The following is a 20,794-nucleotide window of genomic DNA, read 5'->3' as shown; positions in this document are numbered from 1 at the left end:
ATTTGAGAGAGAGGAAATTATACGGCATGATCTAATAAAATCTATTTTATTGAACTCCATTGCATCAGACTACAGAATATTTATTGTGGGACTATTTTTAATAGTCTCTATTTTTAGAGCAGTTTTAGGTTCACAGGAAAATTGAGTGAAAGGTGAAGATATTTCTCATGTACCCCTGCCCCAACTCATGCACGGCCTCCCTCAGTATTTATATCCTGCACTGGAGTGGCACATTTTTCACCAAGGATTAACCTGCGTGGACACATCATTATCACACAAAGTCCATAATATACATTGGAGTTCACTCTTGGTGTTGTACCTTCCATGTGCTTGGACAAATTAATAATGACATGTGTCTTCCATTATAATATCACACAAATAGTTTTCCTGCCCTAAAAAATCTGTGTTCCACCTGTTCATCCTTCTTCCCCCAAATCTCTGGAAACCACTGATATTTTTATTGTCTCCACAGTTTTGCCTTTTCCAGAAAGTCATATAGGTGGAACCTATATGTAAGGCTATATAGTATGTAGCCTTCTTAGGTTGGCTTTTTCACTTAGTGGTATGCATGTCAGTTTCCTCCATGTCTTTTCCTGGGTTGATAGCTCATTTCTTTTTAGCGCTGAATAATATTTCATCATATGAATGTATCACAGTATTTACCTGTTTATTACTGAAGCACATCCTGGTTGCTTCCAAGTTTTAGCAATGATGGGTAAAGCTGCTATCAGGATTTTTCATAGAAACAGAGACAGTGGATGCAAAACTGAATGCCTATCAATAATAGGAAAAAATGAATTAATTATGGTACATCCACAAAATGAACCATTGTGCTGCTATTTTAAAGAGTAGAATGGAGCTCAACTACTTGGCTTAAAGGATTTCCATCAGGTGTTGTTGATTGAGGACATCAAAGTGAAGGAAAGTCTAACTTGTGTAGAAAAGATTATGTGACTAGAAAACAAACAATAACCAAGAAAAAGAAAATGCATTTATATACTTAGGTAAAACTATATATGGGTACATGGAAGAGACGTTATCATGTGTACTAGATAGTTATTACAGGTTGGTTTTGGTGGGAAAGGGAGTAAAGGATAAGGGGGGCGCCAAGAAAAAAGTATATGAAAACTTTTTAAAATTATATGAACACATTTGGGTATGTACAGATTTTGAAAGATTAAATTAGAAGCTCTCAAATAGAAGACAAGTACAAAATAAGACATCAGCAATCTCGAGTTTGGGGAGGTAAGGTAAGGACAAGAAGAGCCTAAATATGGTGATTGTTGTTTTGAAGAGTTTAGAATAGAATGGCAGAGGCATGGAGAAGTGTGAAATGAGTATAAATCTCAGAGAGGGATTTTGTTAGGATAGGAAACATTTGGTTGTGTCTATGGGGTTTTGGGAAAGATGACAGTAAGTAGGAAGGACTTTAAAATACACAAGAGCAGGGAATTATCAGTGGACCACAATCCTCATCTTGGTGAGAAAGGAAGAGATGGGCTGCAGTAGGGGGGGACTTTTCTTAAATGGGAGAAGAGCTCTCTCCTCCTCTGGGACTGGAAGGAAGGAGAGGGGAGAAGGCAGTACATGAGTGGGGAGAGTTCATCCTGCACTTTTTTGTTACACTGTGAGGCAGACGGTGTTCGGGAAGATTGATTTGGCGAAATCCTAAAGTTGATGCCGTCAGTTTGGCATAAGGTGATAAAGACCTGCCTTACACGAATAGCAGCAGAAATGAGGACGAAAGGTCAATTGCAAAATGTATTGCAGGAGACCTTAGCTTCAGTTTATTTTTTCCTATCTTCGTATTCCAGTCTGTCAGCAACATTCCAGGGCTGAGGCTTCCTGGAAACAGGAGTGGGAGCCACATGGTAAAGTACTCAAAGGAGAGGTGTGCTGTGTCAACACAGCTCTGAGTCACTAGCAGAGGTGGGAGTATTGAAGAGAGAGATACTCTCTCCAGCAATTAATCCTGTCCCTTATCTAGCAGATTATGTGAGAGCAATTGTGTTGAATTCATTTTAGAGAAGATCTTTAACATAATAATTATCAAAGAGTATTCAAAGGTCAAATATTTGGGATAAGTTCATCCAAGTTTCCTAACAGAAGATAATGAAAGTTTTGCTTTATTTAACAGATATTAATGAATGTCAAGAGTCCAGTCCCTGCCACCACCGCTGTTTCAATGCCATAGGAAGTTTTCACTGTGGGTGTGAACCTGGGTATCAGCTCAAGGGCAGAAAATGCATGGGTAAGAAAGGGCTTTGAATTCGAAAGCCTAGTATCTCTGTAACTTCTTAATGGTGTCTGATCCAGTTCATGTGCTGTGCCCTGAGCCTGATTTAAAGATAGAATACCTACCATGCATCGTATATATAGTCTTTATAAAAACAAAATGGAAGCAAATGCTATGCTTCACGGGTTACATAACCATTTTTAAACATTTCCCCTATTACTTTTACCAAATTTTTTCTCAGAAGTATAACACAGGATGGGGCAAAAGTAGATTTGCAGTTGTTCACATGGAAAATAATATAATAATTGGTATACATATATATGTGTATATACAGATATGTATACTTTTTTTTCTTGGAGGAGGAAATGGTTAGTATGGCTGCCAGCTCTGACATGTTTTTGATTTTTATTATTATGTTTTATAATTGTGTCAGATACCTTGGATTTAAACACTTTTACTTTACATGATGATTATGCAGTCAACATCTATATTAGTCTATAATATCTTAAAAGTCTAAAAGTATAGTTTCTATGGCAACGTTGACGCAGTCATCTTCTCAGTCTACGTGCCCTTTGTTCCCCTGTGAAGATGTGAACGAGTGTCGCCAGAACGTGTGCAGACCCGACCAGCACTGCGAGAACACCCGTGGCGGCTACAAGTGTATTGATCTCTGCCCCAATGGGATGACCAAGGCGGAAAATGGAACCTGCATTGGTGAGTGGCTGGCTAGTTTGGTGACTGAGATGCATTTACCATCGCCAAGCTAAGTAAGGCATCCATTTCAAAACTAATGATTAGAGTACCTTTAAGCTAATAAGGAACTATTTCTTTTTCCCTACCTTAGGTGTTTGTTTTTTTCATCCCCAACTTCTAGTATGGTTGACCTCTGGGATTCTGGGGTCATATCCATACCAGGAAATGGAAGCTCACCATAGAGACATGTGGCCATTTGAGTTCCCATCAGTTACACATTTGGTTTATATAGTTTAATATGCACATAAATTAATAGTCTCTCTTTACTTCTAATATGAAATTTAACATATATGTTCAGAATTTCATATGAAGGTTGGGAAAAAATCATAGGATTTATTTAAAGTTAGAAATATAATTGTAGAGCTAAATATTCTTTAAATGTCAAATCAATGACCAGACAATAAAGTAAATTGTATTTCTGTGTAAGTTTATTCTTTACGTGCCCATTCTGACCCAGGCTGCCATTGTTAGCAGAACTATGAATTGCGTGATTTACAAAAATTAAAAAGATAGTATTGCTGCTCTTATATTCTTACAATCTACTGGGATAGATTTGCCAACTCCACTTCCTCCACCAAAAGAAAGAAACAAACTATAAGACAAGGTAGAATGAAACACCACAAAAGAGGCAAAATAAAATGGTATGAGAGTACTTGAACAGGTGATCATGTGTAATAGGAGTGCTTATCAGAGGAGTCACGGAAGTGGTCATACTTACAAATAGCCTTGAAGAGAATGTCAACAGGTGGGAGTGGTAGAAAAGGAAGGAAAGAAAGCCCTGCTCAGGGGGAGAAGAGCTGGACTTGGAGATAACATGCTAAAATTCATCCTTCTTTCTTGACAGCTATCTCTCCTTCAATGACCCTTAAGATGACACAGAAATTTGATTTTAAGTTTCTCATTTGAAAAAATAGGACTTTATTTAAAATTATGAAATAGCCCTGACCGGTTTGGCTCAAGGGATAGAGTGTCAGCCTGCGGACTGAAGGGTCCCAGGTTCGATTCCGGTCAAGGGCATGTGCCTTGGTTGCGGGCACATCCCCAGTGGGGAGTGTGCAGGAGGCAGCTGATCGATGTTTCTCTCTCATCAATGTTTCTAGCTCTCTATCCCTCTCCCTTCCTCTCTGTAAAAAAAATCAATAAAATATATTTTTTAAAAAATAAAATAAAATTATGAAATAGTTATTAATAAAGTTACAACGTGTCTTGGATTTGCTTCTAAATAATATAAGAGTATGGGAAGGGCATAGATATAACTGAAGGAATACTGACCTTCAGTTGATACTTGTTGATGTACATAGATGTTTAGTATACCACTTAAAAAAAACTGGGAGAGTTGTACTCTTTTCAGTTCTATGGATATAGGTGAATATTTTTCTTACTACCTAAGAATAGCAGCCAACTTAGAGCATGTAGGCAGTTATGTGCAATTGTAAGTATTTTAAGACCATTGACTCTGTAGTTATGTATAATAAGGTTAATTAGAAATGAGATGAGCTGAAAGATCAGAAGGCCGTTTAAAAAGGTACAGCAAAAATCTAGCAAGTGGAAAAGGAAAGAGGGGATATGTGGATTTGATCGAAGGAAGTAGAATTACCCAATCTTAGAAACTGAGGGAGTAAGTTAAAGATAACTCTGATGTTTGCAGCCTGGTTGGTTGTGAAGAAAGAATACTGTGACCACAAATAAGGAAGTAATGATAAGACACTGGGGACCTGTTGAGTTTGAAGAACTGGTAAAACAAGGAGGTGGAGATGACCAGCGAGCAGCTAGGCATGTGGGACTGTCGGAAAGAAACCATATAGTACTGTTGCCCTAAATATACATCAACAAGCTTACCAGAGTCACTAATATAAATGGCCAGAGGAGGAGGGAGTTTTGAGTGAGAAGGGGAAAGAAAAACAAATGCTGAGAATAGAATTCTTTCCATAGTAAGGAGCAAGAGGAAGGAAGTAAACAGTTAATAAGTGACAGAGTGAGGACCTGAATCCAGGTTCTCTGACTCCAGGTCTCGACCACATGATGAGAAATTCAACCTTTGGCAATTCCAAAGAAAGTTCACTTTAAATATCAGGTTTTGAGCCCTCACTGGTTTGGCTCGGTGGATAGAGCATAGGCCTGCAGACTGAAGGGTCCCAGGATCGATTCCAGTCAAGGGCACATGCCTGGGTTGTGGGCTCGATCCCCAGCAGGGAGCATGCAGGAGGCACCCAGTCAGTGATTCTCTCTCATCATTAATGTTTACATCTCTATCTCTCTCTCTCTCTCTCTCTCTCTCTCTCTCTCTCATCAATAAAAATATATTTTTTAAAAATAAAAATAAATATCAGGTTTTAAAAGAGGAAATGTTACTACTTTTTATTGCCTCCATGTCTGTAGATATTGATGAGTGTAAAGATGGGACCCATCAGTGCAGATATAACCAGATATGTGAGAATACAAGAGGCAGCTATCGCTGTGTATGTCCAAGAGGTTACCGGTCTCAAGGAGTGGGAAGACCCTGTGTGGGTAAGTTACCAGGAACTCTTACTGAGTAATGAAGTTACTGAGCCTTACCAACTTGAGTAGGACCTCTCTATATGCTTTCTTGCTACAATTAGAAGATTAGTAACTTGCTTTAACAAATAACATAATTTGAATAACAGTTGACCCTTGGACAACATGGGTTTGAACTGCACGGGTACGCGTATCTGAAAATTTTTCAATCAATGTACAGTCAGCCCTCTGCATTCCTGGCTTTTGCATCTGGGGATTTATCCAACTGCAGATTGAGGACAGTATTTTCATTCTGCTGCTAGTAGTTCGTGTTGTGCAGGACTCGATACACTGTCCTATGCCATTTTATACAGGGGTTTGAGTATCCATGGATTTTGGTATCCACGGGGTCCTAAAACCAATCTCCCTGCAGATACTGAGGGATGACTGAGTTTTGGAGGAGTCAAAAGTTATACACAGATTTTTGACTGCATGGAGGTTGGCATTCCTAACCGCCACGTTGTTCAAGGGTCAACTGTACTTCTTAGACACTTGATATTGAGTTCAATTTACACTGACTTCAAGTGATAGTAATAACCCGTACAGAGTGCCTACTGTACACTACACCTACCAAAATAAAGTTCTGATATAATTACCATGACAGCTTCATTGTGAAGATTATCTAATTGATTATCTCTCTATGTACGTGGCATAAATGTTTTCATAGATATATTTCATTTGAGTATGAAGTCTACGTGTATGTAATATCAAGGTTTAGGTATGAGGGATTAAAATGTGAACACACAATTTAAGCACATTGGTCATTATTATTTTATTTGCCATATATTTAGCGCTTACTGTATGGCATTCCCTGCGTTAAGAATATCTCACTTAATTCTCCCAATTGCCTATTTGTTTCCATCTTAGTTATAATTGAATATAAAGTAAGGCAAGTAACAGATAATATGAAATACCTGTGAAAAGATAATCATATGCTTTTTATTAAATTAGTGCATTTATAATAAAGAAACTGACCTATCAAATTCTATTTATCCTAAGAATATTTAAGTGCAGCAAAAAATGTGCAGGCTTTTAAATACTGGCTTCTGGTTTGCATGCTATGCTTTTAAAATTGGTTGCCTTGGTTGCCTACTTAACAATTATTTATAGCAAATTCTCCCATAAAGATTGAGTTCTGTCTTTATAGCGTACCTAACATAGTACTTTGCACATAGCAAATGCTCAAAGTAATACCATTACTAGAATAAATGAATACTAATACTTTTTAATAACAGAAATACATACTATTTCTGTGTTCTCTTTAGATATTGTAACTTATACATAATTTAAGATCTTGATCAGTCATAACAGTGACCTAGCAGAATGAAATGTGTTTACTTGTTCACTAATTTGACCAGAAGTTGAATATCAGGCATTTGTCAATAAGAAAATGAAGAAGGTAGGGCCATTGCCTTAAAGAGATTAAAAATGTTAATTTAAACTTTTGCCTACTAAAATAATTTTTAAAGCAAAATTTACTACTTATTTTACTTAATTCATGTTTTTCTTCATGTGGTAATGAATTAAACAATTTCGTTTTGATCTCTGGTTTTTATAGTTATCCAATTGACAGAAAAAAATTGCAAGTAATACTCTGTGTTGACCTAGGAATAGGAAGAAGAGAAGCATTTTTTAATTTTATGGGCTTTATGAGTTTATATCTCATTAAGAAATTATTCTATCTGCATGTCCTTCTTTTTCATTTTCTTGTAAAATGTATAATTGGTTTGATTAATAATTATTGATTCAAAAGATACGAAAGAAAATAAAAATGTTTGTAGTTGTACCAGCCTTCCCGTATCTGAGACTTATGAATGCATGAAAACTTAGAGAGACTAGTGGTCAATACTACAATTAAATGCAAATTAGTAATGTGACTGTTCCACCAACAGAATTAAGATCTATATTAGCTTTGAACTCTAGTTTTTCCGGATTCTAGACCACATTTGTCCATATGACCCATTATGTTTCTACTGCACGTGTGAAGCAATCTTTAGGGACAGTCATAAAATCTTCCTGTATAGTCACAACTGAATGGTTCCAGCCTTCTCAAAAGTCCACAACAGCTGAGAGCTGACTGAATGCCTGACTCTGGGGGGTGACAGAATGTCTTCAGTTCGTTTTACAGACTGATTCTTTATTCCTGTGTTTTGTGTATGTGTCTGTTGTTGTTTTTTTCTCTCTCTCTCTTTTTTTTATGTATCGTGGCACACGAGCAGACATTAATGAGTGTGAACAAATGCCTAAGCCTTGTGCATATCAGTGCTTCAACACCCCCGGCAGCTTCAAGTGTGTCTGTCCACCAGGACAACATTTATTAGGGGACGGGAAATCTTGCGCTGGATTGGAGAGGCTGCCCGCTTATGGCTCTCAGTACAATAGCTATAACCTTGCTCGGTTCTCCCCCGTGAGAAACAACTATCAACCTCAACAGCATTACAGACAGTACTCCCATCTCTACAGCTCCTACTCAGAGTATAGGAACAGCAGAACATCTCTCTCCAGGACTAGAAGGACTATTAGGAAAACTTGCCCTGAAGGCTCTGAGGCAAACCATGACACCTGTGTAGGTAAATGTCAGCCCTCTTGCATGACCTTTCTGGGGGCTCTCTGATGGGCCAGTCTACGCATATGTACCTACAGCACCTGTGTTCGTGTGGGTGCAGGGAGCTACATCCGATCTCCAATCTTGGGAGGACTCAAAGCGTCAAGGCATTTACTCTAGCACCGGAAACTATTGCAGTTTTTATTCAAGTAAATGATGTGTTTGCATGTGTGCAGTCTAATAATTTACTGTTTTATATTGACAGTTCTTTGGTCACCTGCAGGTGTTACTAAATTTAATGCTGTATAGAAATCAATTTCAGTGGCATCCAAAATACGGTTTCTAAAAAAGAGAATATACATACTGTCCCATAATATAATACCATAATCATGGCTGCAGCTGATGGATGTCAAAGCCGTGGTTAAAAGTGAAGCTTCCAGTGACTCACTGTTTATTCTATATGACAGCGAGCACAGTGTTGACTGTTGTCCCACACTCGCCATAGAGATTTTCAGTTTGATTATTTTGTATATAAGTCACTGAAGAGGTCATGTGAGCCAGGACCCAATTAAATTGGTTCCATCACCCGAAAGTATGTGCTTTCGATGTCTTTATCTAAACTCACAAGTCTGAATTTTAATTTGTTTGCAAAAGGGAAGCATAATTTCCATCTCAAAAATTGAAACCTTGTTTTCCGTGAAGTTGCAAGTACTACCATCTGGCCTTCATTTAAACCAGTTTTCTGTGAGTGTTCACAGTTTGCATGCACCAAGAGGAGTTGGCAAACAGGAATTAGCCCCACTATTTGTTCAAGAAAGCAAAGTAGAGAGGGAAGACAGAGGCAAGGAGGGAGGGAAGAAATTCTGTTTTAAGTTTAAGAGCCTCTGTTTAAATATAAGAGACCTCTATGCCAATCGTATGTTCTTGTATTTTTCTTAAGTGTTCTACACTTGGCTTATTCTCTCCTAAATATGCTTTCTGTTAAACATTTCTCTTAAACATTTTTAAAATTTCTTCTCCAGCTGACTTCCAGTTTTTTCCTTTTTTTTTTTTTCCCCACTTGTACTCAGCTGGACCCTCAAACTTCTAAACTTTCACCTTTTTTCTTTAGGTCCATATTTTCCCAGGACTTCTCTGTCTAGATGTCCTCATGTACCTGAAGCTTAATAGGATATGGAATCTTTTTCCTGTGATCAGCTTCCTAGGTCTGTGGACAGGACTAGTTTCTTTTACTCCTTAAACTTCAAATATTAATGCATTTATTAACAACTCTCTACATTCCGTCCCATACGGTGAAGCACTACTTAATCTGTGGGCTCCACAATCCTTACTACTACGTCAAACATCACTCCTAACTTGCTCCAAATCTTTCTGAATATTAAGAATTTTTCATGCCCACAGTTTTGAACGGACTCTTTGCTAGTTAAAACTTTTCACTCTTCTTTTATGGACAGAATTAGCACCTGACATGTTGTCTTTCACTTTTTCTTCCAGATAACCTCACTGAAGGGTTTTCATATCCTATTATCATCCCATACTTCGCCTTCATTTTAGACAAGTTTTTCTCTTCTACCTTTGTTCTTCGATTCCAACTCTTTGTTTATGCTTTGATAAATGAATTACACTATCCTCCTATACACATACCATCGCCCATCTAGCTGACTTCTCAATCATCTGAAAGCCCAAGTCATTTTAAGAAAGTGTTCCTCATTAACAACCCAATTCTCTTTCTTGACCACGATCTGTGCCCTGTAGTTTCATCATGGTAGAGTCTTATATATGTTTTCTGTGTCTTGGTGTTTATTATAACCTTATGTAAACTAATATTATGTTTATAGTAATTCATCTTTCCCATACCATCTACTGTTTGAGGCAGCTACTGTTTCAGAATGAGGACTGATATTGGAAAACCTAAAGTAAACTTTCTATAACGAGTCAGTTATTGGATATTTAAGTTTTATCTAAGGGCAGTTAATAGACGGGGACATTTAGAAATAGTTCTTAAAATATGGTGAGTATTTTATAGTGTTGGTGTTAATAAAGAAATTTACACCAAGATTGCAGACAGCTTTGGAATTACGAGATGAGCAACTTGCAGTAAACACCAAATGCCTTTAATTAACCATCTGGAATAGATAACTTACAAAGATTCGGATTAACATTATGGAATCATTAGACTTGGGCTAAAATTTAACTTTTCGAGGAATTGATTCCAAAGCTTCACAGGAAAAAGGTACATTGCAGGGCTTCTGGATACAGAAATCACTAGAATTCTTACTGTGGGACCTGTGATACTGACTATGTGGAGTTCACCATCACTTTCATTTCTGTTGTTACTTTAGGCGGAAGCAGATTATAAAGGGACAAAGTAAAAGTAAATCACACAAGTTCTGGAACAGATGCTTTGGTTAACTAAAATAGAACAAGAACATTGACCAATATTTGATGACTGTTTATCATTAACAGATCTTGAATCACTGCAATTATATTCTGATTTGCACAATATGCAAAATATGCAAATTTTGCTCTGAGACATTTCAAAGTTTGTATCTGCCTTCTGTTTTCTTCCATCTGACATCACCCCTACTCCCAATTCCCGTCACATTCTCCTTCTCATTCTCCCACTGGTTGGTGTGTGCTCGGGGATTGTCGGCAAATTTTAAAATTACTCAAAGCAAAACACAATTGGGACAAGAAATCTGAGGCCTCCCAAATCACATCTCATCCTGAAAGCAAATATCAATTAATTTTTAATTATCCCCTAGTCTTACTCTCTTTTTTAATTGCTGTTTTCTTGGCTTTGCTTAATCATAGCAGACAGATATATTTTTATAGTTTAGAAAATTCTTTCACATATGTTACTGTATATGAACCTTCCAAAACCTATAAACTAGAGAGATTGTATCAGTGACTCCTTTTGGCAGAAAAATCATCTGAGATCTTGAGAAGTTAAGTTCTCTGCACAAGGTACCACAGCAATTATATATATATGCAGGGTGTCCAAAAAATGTATACACACTTCGAGTAATTATAAAGGCAGTGTTTATTAAAATACATTTCATTTTTAAAATACAATAGAATCAGCTATTAAAGTGTGTGTATAGATATATGGTTGCCATTCGTACTTAACAAGTATATGAAGTTTGATGAGTAGTCCCAAAAATAAACGCATCTCCACTTGATAATATCTGTGTGTGGGAAAGCTATGCATGAGCTTTGGGAGAGGGTGCAGGGAGAGAAAGAGGAAGAGGCAGCTAAAGTTTAAATAAAATAAAAACTAATATCCTCTTTTAGGGGATTCTGTTCTGTCAAGAGTTCGTGCTTTGGTGGTTTCGGATCTTATTCAAACCTGTTTGTCTGCCATTCCAGCCTTACTTAACTAATAGAGAAATTGGCCGTTTGGGGATTTCCGCTTCTATGTGTTTACACACAGATGTTCATATTTTATAAAATAGTGCAGTTTATATATGGGACTCTATTGAAAACAGACCTTGATAGAAAACAGCTCTGAGCATTTTTAAACACATGAGTATTAAATCACCAGGACGTTTTTCTAATTTCTATCAACACCCTGTTTATTGTTGGTTCTGTCACAGTTCGCCTTTGTTTTGTGTGGTTATCCACTCTGCTCTCTTTCCCCCCAGATGTGGATGAGTGTGCAAACAGAGACACCTGCCAACATGAGTGTAAAAATACCTTTGGAAGCTACCAGTGTCTCTGCCCACCTGGCTATCAGCTCATGCTCAACGGAAAGACGTGTCAAGGTGAGACAGTGTTAGGATGTTGGTTGCTGCAGCTTCACTTAAAACCAACATAGGAGGCTGTGAGGAAGTAAATGTTTTCTTTCTTGAAAAATTATGTTCCTAGTTGCTTCCTGTTCTTTCTCATTCCTGTTGTTCCGACTTATCTTTAAACATTGCTTTTGCGGTAGGCGGTGCAATGAGAAAGCAAGTGAGCAAAAGATGTAGCTGAGAAACATTTTTGGTGTTATCTCACTGGAAGGACCAAGAATGCCTAAACCAGTTTATCTCATACATTTTTAAAACTGGATGGGGGTAGAGCTCTTAAAACCTTTCTTCACAGTCCAGCCATGATGGAAGGGGAAGTGGGAAGAGCGCTCTGTAGATTTACTTCCGTGTTAAGCATTATTTGGGACTTTGGCTTGGAGATCAGTGGGTAAATTGATGAAATAATCCATTCATTATTTGAGTCTACAGATGATGTAGAACAGATTATGTTCTAGCATTGCAGGAAACAAAAAGTTCAAACAAATGAATCATATGCAATTTCTACCCGGCCAGCGTGGCTCAAGTTAAGCATCGACCTATGAACCAGGATGGAGGTCATGGTTCAATTATCGGTCAGGGCATATGCTCTGGTTGCAGGCTCAATCCCCAGGTGCGAGCATGCAAGAGGCTGCCGATCAATGATTCTCTCTCATCATTGATTTCTATCTCTCCTTCTCCTTTCCTCTCTGAAATCAATAATAATAATAATATGCAGTTTCTTTCCTTCAAAATCTTAGATTCTGGTGGAGACAGCCAGCCACAAAAGAACACAACCAGCGTTCAAAGTTATATGTGCTATAACATAGCTTTGGACAATGTATAGTGAAGGAAGAAAGAAAAACAATATCAATCTTGCCTGGCCAGTGTGGTTCAGTGGTTGAGTGTCGACCCTTGAACCAGGAGGTCATGGTTGGATTCCTGATCAGGGCACATGCCCAGGTTTGGGGCTCAATCCCCATTAGGGGTGTGTAGGAGACAGCCAATCAATGATTCTCTCTCTCCTTCTCCTTTCCTCTCTGAAATCAATAATATTTTTTTAAAGAAAAACAAAAAATATCAATCTCAACAGTACCCTTTTTACACAAAAATGTGAAAGGGGCATTGTACTTTGATAAGGCGTATTAGATTGCAATGTATATATTAAAAAGAAATAAGAACTTGTATAAGTCTTAAAAATCTAAGAAACTTGCTCAATTTTGTGGGCAAGATCTTAATTTTATTAATTATGTATTCATTAATATCTAAATTTTATTAATTTCTGTCATGTGCAAAGTGTATCCTTTCTAAAGTACAGCAAATATAATCTGCGAAAGAGTGCTTAATCAGTAGCAATTGAATTTGGATTGAATTTTCCCTCTCTGTGAAATTCACAAAAGACTTGCTAGGATGTAGCTCGCAGAAAATGTGTCTCAGGATGGAAAATGGCTTTACCTGAGTTACCATGACCGTCCCCACCTCTCCCTCGCCCATTCACTCATTCACACTCCCTGAGAGCCCCACTGGATCATGGGGGCTGGAGGCGGAAAGTGAACACAACCTTTTGTCACCAAATGTTTATTGAGAACTTACCCTATTCAGAACATTTTACTGAGATTTGAAGAACTGGAAGTTCAAACAGTATTTTGCCTTTTAGTTTTATGTTTTTCCAGAACAACTATTATCCCGTTTTTATCAGCAGTGCAGATTTGTCGAGGGCTATCATTTATACCCATTCTAAAGATAATAAAACTGACTCTCAGAGTGATTATGGGAGTGTCAGTGTCCTGGAACAGTCAAGAGCAAGAGTAGGACTTGATCACAGATCTCATAATGTCTAGAATAGTCCTTTGTCTCCCTTATGATTCAGATAACACCAGGGTTATGGTACTGTGGCAGCTGGGTGAGGTGAGAGCACTTACATTGTCCCTGTTTTACAACTTGTCCCCAGATCTTCAACCCAGGAGTCCTTCTGAATGGGTGGCAATGCCCAACTCTAACACCACACTCCCTAGAGGTGCACCAGGCACTTCAGAAGGAAGCAGGGTAGACACTGAAGCATTTTGAATAACCAACTGGTCTGCTAAGCCCCTCAGCCAGATTTTTAAGGGTTATCGTATATCATATTCTCCCTTTCTTCTTTTCTTAATTATTCCAATTTTTTTCGACTGCCCTTGTCACTCATTCAGTGTAAAACATTTTTCAGCTTTCAGCTGAGCTTCGGAGAGTGGAAATAACGTGAGGAAATCAGAAACAGGTGCTATTTGAAATGTTTGCAATTTAAATGGGTTGCATATATTGTGGTTTTAAAAAAGACACGAGAGAAAACAATTACGCCCTTTACAGAAGTCTGTATTCAGAAGACTAACTCGGAGGCTTTGTGTAGCTTTCGGAAGTGTTTGAAGCATTTACAAGGAACCAAAGACTACTTTTCATTCACATGTGCATTTCAAAGCTTTATGCATTCGTGGTGGAAATATCAGTGCTAAAAGGGAAACTAGAGTGAATTTGATATTGAACAAGGACAGAAACTCTAGTGAAAAGTAGAAGGCACGAGGATGCAAAATGCAAACAAAACACACCCAATCATGATTTGCCCAAGAAGAGGAGAAGAGAAACAAAAAAAAATCTTGGGAACAAGGACAGAAACTCTAGTGAAAAGTAGAAGTCACGAGGATGCGAAATGCAAACAAAACACACCCCCAATCATGACTTGCCCAAGAAGAGAAGAAGAGAAACAAACAAAAAATCTTGCCCAACTGGTGTGGCTCAGTGGTTGAGCTTCGACCTATGACCTATTTGCCTTTTAAGAATTTTGCTAGCATAGCCATGTAAATTATGTTCCCTTCAATGAAGCTGTATTTCAGCTTCTCATAGTTTACGGGGTAAACAATCTAGGGACAATTTGGATATCTTCATTCCCTTGACAGCTGCCAAGAATAGTCTCAGCTAAGAACAGCTGGGAAAAATTTGCTAATTTGAATTATGGATGCCCTGATAACAATCAATAAAAATATTTTTTAATCTTTATGTGAATTTTAAGCACCACTAATCTAAAAATTTAAAAACACTATATTGGTATTGCATTTGAAATGAGCATTCTAAGCTATCCAGGTTTTCAAAGTCCTCCATTCTATTTATTAAGAATCAGAATTCTGTAAAATAAATATTTCAAGTATGTTCATTCTAAATTATATTTAATGTATCCAGAAGCACTTGGTTAAATGCATTCATATGCTCTACAGCTAATTATAGAAAAGTGTGGGGCTTTTTTACCTCATCTTGGTATCTTTTTCTTGTAGCAATAATGTTTATGTTATAAAATGACTGTAATTTTTATCCTAATAAAAACTAGCATCACCACATTGTCAATTAACAGAAGATAGCATGATTTCTCCTATTTCTTGGCATTTTTTTTAAGGCCATTGACTAGAAAGATGAGCAGAGAGAGTAGAGTGGATGTCTGTAGGGTGCCTAATCCTGAGGAAAGAAGAATATAGACAGAAGATGAAGGCAGTCCCCTGCCCAGAGCTCGAATGCGTATGAACGCTTTTCTATGGGAAGTGTTACGTTATTATGAAGCTAAGGACAAACACTTTGTCTATCAGGTTCTGACGTTCCTTTATAGATTCATATTTAGCTAATGAAAATATGTGCTAAGGTAGCTGTTTCTATGCACACAGATGCGTGTCCAGGTGTGGGTCTCCAGACCTCTATGTTTCTGCATGAGTTCACTGTAAAAATTACAGCTAAGATGTGGAGGAATGTGTTTTATGACAGCAAAGAAGAAAAGGCTAATTGAATTTCGCATTCTCCTGGAGGGCTTTTCTCTCTAATTGGAGGCCGTCTCATTTTGTCAAGGAGATGTAGCACGTCTGGCAGATAGAATCATAATTAGAAATTGGTTCACAGAGGCAACAGGCGAGACTTAACTGAAATAAAAACTTGTTTCACCGAGTGTTCCATTCCTGTGGGAAAACTAGTCCTGAGAGAAATCTAGTAGCAGGAAGCACAGTTGGAACTTATAAAACAAAATCCTGGGGAAGGCTCACTCAAAGTTCACAAATGTCCTTTAAATTTTTAGTTTTTTTTTTAAGAGTGAATTTAAAGTATGATTTGCTTTATAAAACTCAAATGCACTCTATATCCCCAAGATAAAACAACACCAGAGAGATCTTGATAGCTCCCCCTCTACTTTTATTGTGCTTTTTTTCCTATGTCCTCTCACATACGTTGAAAAAACAACACACAGAAACTTATCCGCAAAGCAATCTGGGAAACAGCACATCAGGTATCAAGATCCCCATTTGGTGACTGAGGAAGCTTAGGTACAGCAACCAAGTTCACTCATGGGGAGGAGAAGACTAACCCTCGACATGCCAGTCAGATGTCCACCCCCGCTCTGTGGCCTGCTCTGACTGTGTTGCTGACTCTGCATGTTCCTTGTGCTGTTGCTAGATATTGATGAGTGTCTGGAGCAGAATGTGCGCTGTGGGCAGAATCGCATGTGCTTCAACATGAGAGGAAGCTACCAGTGCATCGATACGCCTTGCCCACCCGACTACCAACGGGATCCTGACACAGGGTAAGTCTTGCCTTCTCTTCCCAGACGTGTTCTTGAACATCCTTCCTCTCTCTCCTTGGCCACAAACTCTGTCTCTAGTCGTGTTGAACTCACAGGAAGTCATAATCCAAGGGGATTTGGGGTAACAGTGTGTTCCTTCAATGAATGGGCAAGAAATGAACTCATCCTGCGGTCCCCACGGCGACCTAATCTATCCCTCAGGGCCGCCAAGGTTTCCTGGAACCGTCTCCCCAACATGGAATCCTCCATGCAACATCTAGAATTCTGCCTCAGCCATGAGGATTTTATGGGGTGTCTGCCTTCCCGTGAAGTTTTCTAAGTGTCCGTTTGTGTTGCCTCAGAGCTTGGAGGTCTCTGAGCACTTAGAGTGTTCCAAGAAGTACCTTGGCTCTTACTACGATGACTCATGGCGACTTCATGAGAGAATGGAGATGAGCAAGTGTGAGTCAGTAGTCTGCCCGTTCATACATTTCCTGCTGTCTGAAACACTGTCCTTTCTGGGTTCTGAATAAACTACTCTTCTATTGACTCCCTCTCCTTACAGAAATGTTCTACTCTGTTCAGGTTCCGAGTCACTGGGGTGCTCGAAATCAGAGGTAATGCTCCTCCTGAATAGGACCTGCTAGTAAGAAGGTAGATCTGAAACCAGATGCTGGTCGGAGCTCAAACTCTGCTTTTCCGATCAGCAGTGGCTACCAACTAAGTGTGCCCTGCCCAGGATCCACTCCTAGACACTCCTCATAACTGGTCTAAGGGGAATAAGAAAAGGAGGAATTAAAAATATAGACTTCTGAAATGTCTACAAATACTATGACTGAGGAATCTATACATATCTTCAGAAAATGATCTTTTGTGCATTTTTTTAAGTTTACTCTATTACCAATGATTTCTGACAGACAATTCAAAAGTCATGATGACTCAAAAGCAGTGAAGGTGGGCTTGCGAAAAAGAAAGTACAGTTTCTCATCTAAAATAATGTGGCTGACAAATACAAAAGGAAGGGTTCCCCCTTCACCCCCACCTCCGCCCCCGGAATCCTACTTTAACCTTTCATTTTTTTCAAAAAACAAACCAAATATTATCAATATCTACTTCAGCTGGCAAACAGTGTTATGGTAGTTGTTAACATTTTTAAAAGCCTGCATTCCCTTCTTTAAGAAGCACTGTTTCGCCCTGACCGGTTTGGCTCGGTGGATAGAGCATCGGCCTGCAGACTCAAGGGTCCCAGGTTCGATTCCGGTCAAGGGCATGTACCTTGGTTGCAGGCACATACCCAGTGAGGGGTGTGCAGGAGGCAGCTGATCGATGTTTCTCTCTCGTTGATGTGTCTAACTCTCTATCCCTCTCCCTTCCTCTCTGTAAAAAAATCAATAAAATATATTTTTTAAAAAAAGAAGTACTGTTTCCAGTAGACTTACAGATGCTTCCATTTCCAAAACTGACTTTTTGAAGTTTCTCTGGTGGTACTCATCCTTACTTCCGTGGTTCAAAAGCTTCTGACTTGCATGGAGCTGAGCGATTGCTATTTGACTCTAGACCAGCATGCTGTCATAGCCATCGGGCATCTGGTTTGAGTTAGCAGCCCTGAACGTGGGGTGAGCCTTTCTGCTCTCGCAGGCAGGCTGTCTCCTGCCTTTTAGGCCTGAGAGCTGTCATGGATCAGCATCACCTGCATCGTGTCTTCCTCCAAGCCAGGAAGCTATATGCACTTCATGTGTTTGTCGTCCTCAGGTTCTGCCTCAAGAACTGTCCGCCCAATGATTTGGAATGTGCCTCGAGCCCATATGCGTTGGAATACAAACTTGTCTCCCTCCCTTTTGGAATAGCCGCCAATCAAGATTTAATCCGGCTGGTTGCATACACGCAGGATGGAGTGATGCATCCCAGGACCACGTTTCTCATGGTAGACGAGGAACAGACCGTTCCTTTTGCCTTGAGGGTTGAAAACTTGAAAGGAGTCGTGTATACCACACGACCCCTCCGAGAACCAGAGACCTACCGCATGAGGGTCCGAGCCTTATCCTACAGTGCCAATGGGACCATTGAATATCAGACCACATTCATAGTGTATATAGCCGTGTCTGCCTATCCGTACTGAGAAGCTCGCCAAAGCCAAACCCACATATTTAAACTGCATTAATCATGGGAATCACGTTCGCTTCCAGGTTACCATCTCCTGAACGGTTGCAACCTTGGCAACTTGAAAATGGTGCTAGGCTCTGTCTTGTGTGTCTTCCTTGGTACTGCTGAGGTATTTCAGGATCCCACCATGGCCACATCTTTTCCTTAAGGTCTAGAAAAGCCCTGTATCCTTTTCTTTTATTTATTACACTGGAACAGTTACTTTCCAAAGATTATCTCTGAACATCGAACAGGGACACATCAGTGATGTTTTATGGTGGCATAGTAGCTAAGATCTTTTTCCTTAAAAATATACAATAAACTATAATAATAATTCAAAGCCAAGTAGATTTTTGAGCATTTGGCCATTTTTAAAGTAATAAAACTGGTTGCTATGTTTTTTGAGCAAAGCTTAAGTAACTTATGAAGATGCTTTTTTAAAAAAAGTATTGATACTTTATTATATATAGGACTTAGACACCTCTTTTCACTTTAAGGGAAAAAAAAAGAAACACCACTTGTTTTAGAAATATAGTACAGCTTCTAGAAGGTTATGATGATCCCAAATGGTGCTCACTTTGAACACCCAAAATAAGGATATTACTTTCAGTGAACCATTTATGATCATAGAAAAAAAATATTACTTTGTCCTCAGATAATTGTTGATGGCATAGATCTTTGTTCATATATTTTGATATAATCTGCCATTAGCTCCTTCATTTTCACATTCCAGAATTGTTTTTACCTTCCTACCAATTGGAAACAATTTTTTAAAGTATCAATGGGACGGTTTTCTTTGTTTTTCTTGAAAAATCTCATATGTTAAATTAGCATAAATGTTCAACGTCAATACACTGTACATGGTGGTAACAGACTCTGGAAGCAATTGCCAAGATGTATTCTATTTTTATGAAGTGTACATATATTACCTTAGTGTGTATTTTCTATGGAATATCTTGATGAACTCTTTTATAAAATTATTTTATAAAAATATAATGTTACAGGAAAACCAGCTAAAATAAAATTTTCACATCCTTTGTCTTAACTTTTTTGAAAACCTGAAATTTGTTTTCTCGCAGCTATAACAGGTAATAAAGTGTATAGCCACATCCACATACATATGTGGGTATGGGATATGTGTCATGATTTCATCACCACAGCAGCTCTTGAGATAGGTAATGCTGTATTGTTATTCACATTTTATAGGTCAAGATCCTGGGACTCATAACATATGTAACTTCCTTAAGACAGCACAGCCAATTAGTGGCAGAAATGTCATAACTTCTACCTCTTATGACTCCACATCAAATGTTATCTCCATTGCCTAACAGTTTTCTCACTTACCTAAATAGCTTCTTTATATCTTATCTCAAGTAAATCCATCACCTGCCTATAATAGGTAATAAACTAGTGAAGGCCTAATCATGGCCTGTGATTGAAGGATTTTTTTACCTAGAATCAATCACGTTATTCAAAGAAACTTGGAAAAATCATCTAGTCTGCAGTCGGCAGGTGATTGCCTAACTCAGCGTTTGCCAAAGAATATTCTGGAGAACATGAGTTCAATGAAGATAGCTTGAGTCAACGGGCTCCATGGTCAAACAAGTTTGGAAACTTTGTAGAATATGTCTTCCTATTAAATATTTAATACCGACACTGAAGGGTCGTAGCACCTCAGTAGAAAATAGATTTCATTTGTTCGAGTCAAAATTTCCCCCAATATATCGTAACATCTCACGGAACACTTGGAAAAATGCTGGTTTAAACAGTCAAGACATCTGTGTGACTCCTCAGGCCTTGGAAAGGACACTTACAGCCTATTTGGTAAACAGTTCCAGGTGGTGGCTGACATGTCCCATTGGCACATGACCCTGATTATTGAGCTTTCTAAAATTAAACCACATTAATTGTTCTCATTTCCTTTGTCCGGTGTCCTGCAAGCACAGAGTGACCAGCCATGTACTAAACAGTCATTGGTAGGAATAGACTTATGGTTACTATACTATTTGGTTTGGATAGTCCTATGTGAAGCCAGAAGATCCAGCCAGGATCTTGACTGTAACCAAGTACCTTTGACAAAACTGTCTTTAAATACCCTAGTGGTTGAGCAGAGAGAGGCAATGATACCAGTCATCAAGCCTGTCTGTTCCCTTAGGATGACAGAACAGGGTGTTGAAGCCCTCCACAACATCAAGCAAAGCTGTAGGGAGGAAGCCCATGTCCTGTGTGTGACAACTACAGTCCTTGGAGCCTGC

The 20,794-nt window shown here is 38.6% G+C and overlaps 1 protein-coding gene across 1 annotated transcript in view; it reads left to right on the top strand.

The window, feature by feature from the left end:
- HMCN1 (hemicentin 1) overlaps positions 1-19,571 on the top strand; it is an 86,808-nt gene extending 67,237 nt beyond the window's left edge. The window contains exons 42-47 of the mRNA XM_015569952.1: positions 2,138-2,251; positions 2,825-2,950; positions 5,369-5,497; positions 11,714-11,833; positions 16,292-16,418; positions 18,150-19,571. Coding sequence (XP_015425438.1) covers positions 2,138-2,251; positions 2,825-2,950; positions 5,369-5,497; positions 11,714-11,833; positions 16,292-16,418; positions 18,150-18,516 — 983 coding nt within the window. The 3' untranslated portion in view covers positions 18,517-19,571. The remainder of the gene's footprint in view (positions 1-2,137; positions 2,252-2,824; positions 2,951-5,368; positions 5,498-11,713; positions 11,834-16,291; positions 16,419-18,149) is intronic.
- The last annotated feature ends 1,223 nt before the right edge of the window (positions 19,572-20,794 follow it).

The sequence above is a fragment of the Myotis davidii genome, unplaced genomic scaffold (genome assembly GCF_000327345.1).
Source record: "Myotis davidii unplaced genomic scaffold, ASM32734v1 scaffold362, whole genome shotgun sequence".
Classification (NCBI taxonomy): Eukaryota; Metazoa; Chordata; class Mammalia; order Chiroptera; family Vespertilionidae; genus Myotis; species Myotis davidii.
Note: the sequence above shows the minus strand (reverse complement) of the source record. Positions and strands in the feature narration are given on the sequence as shown.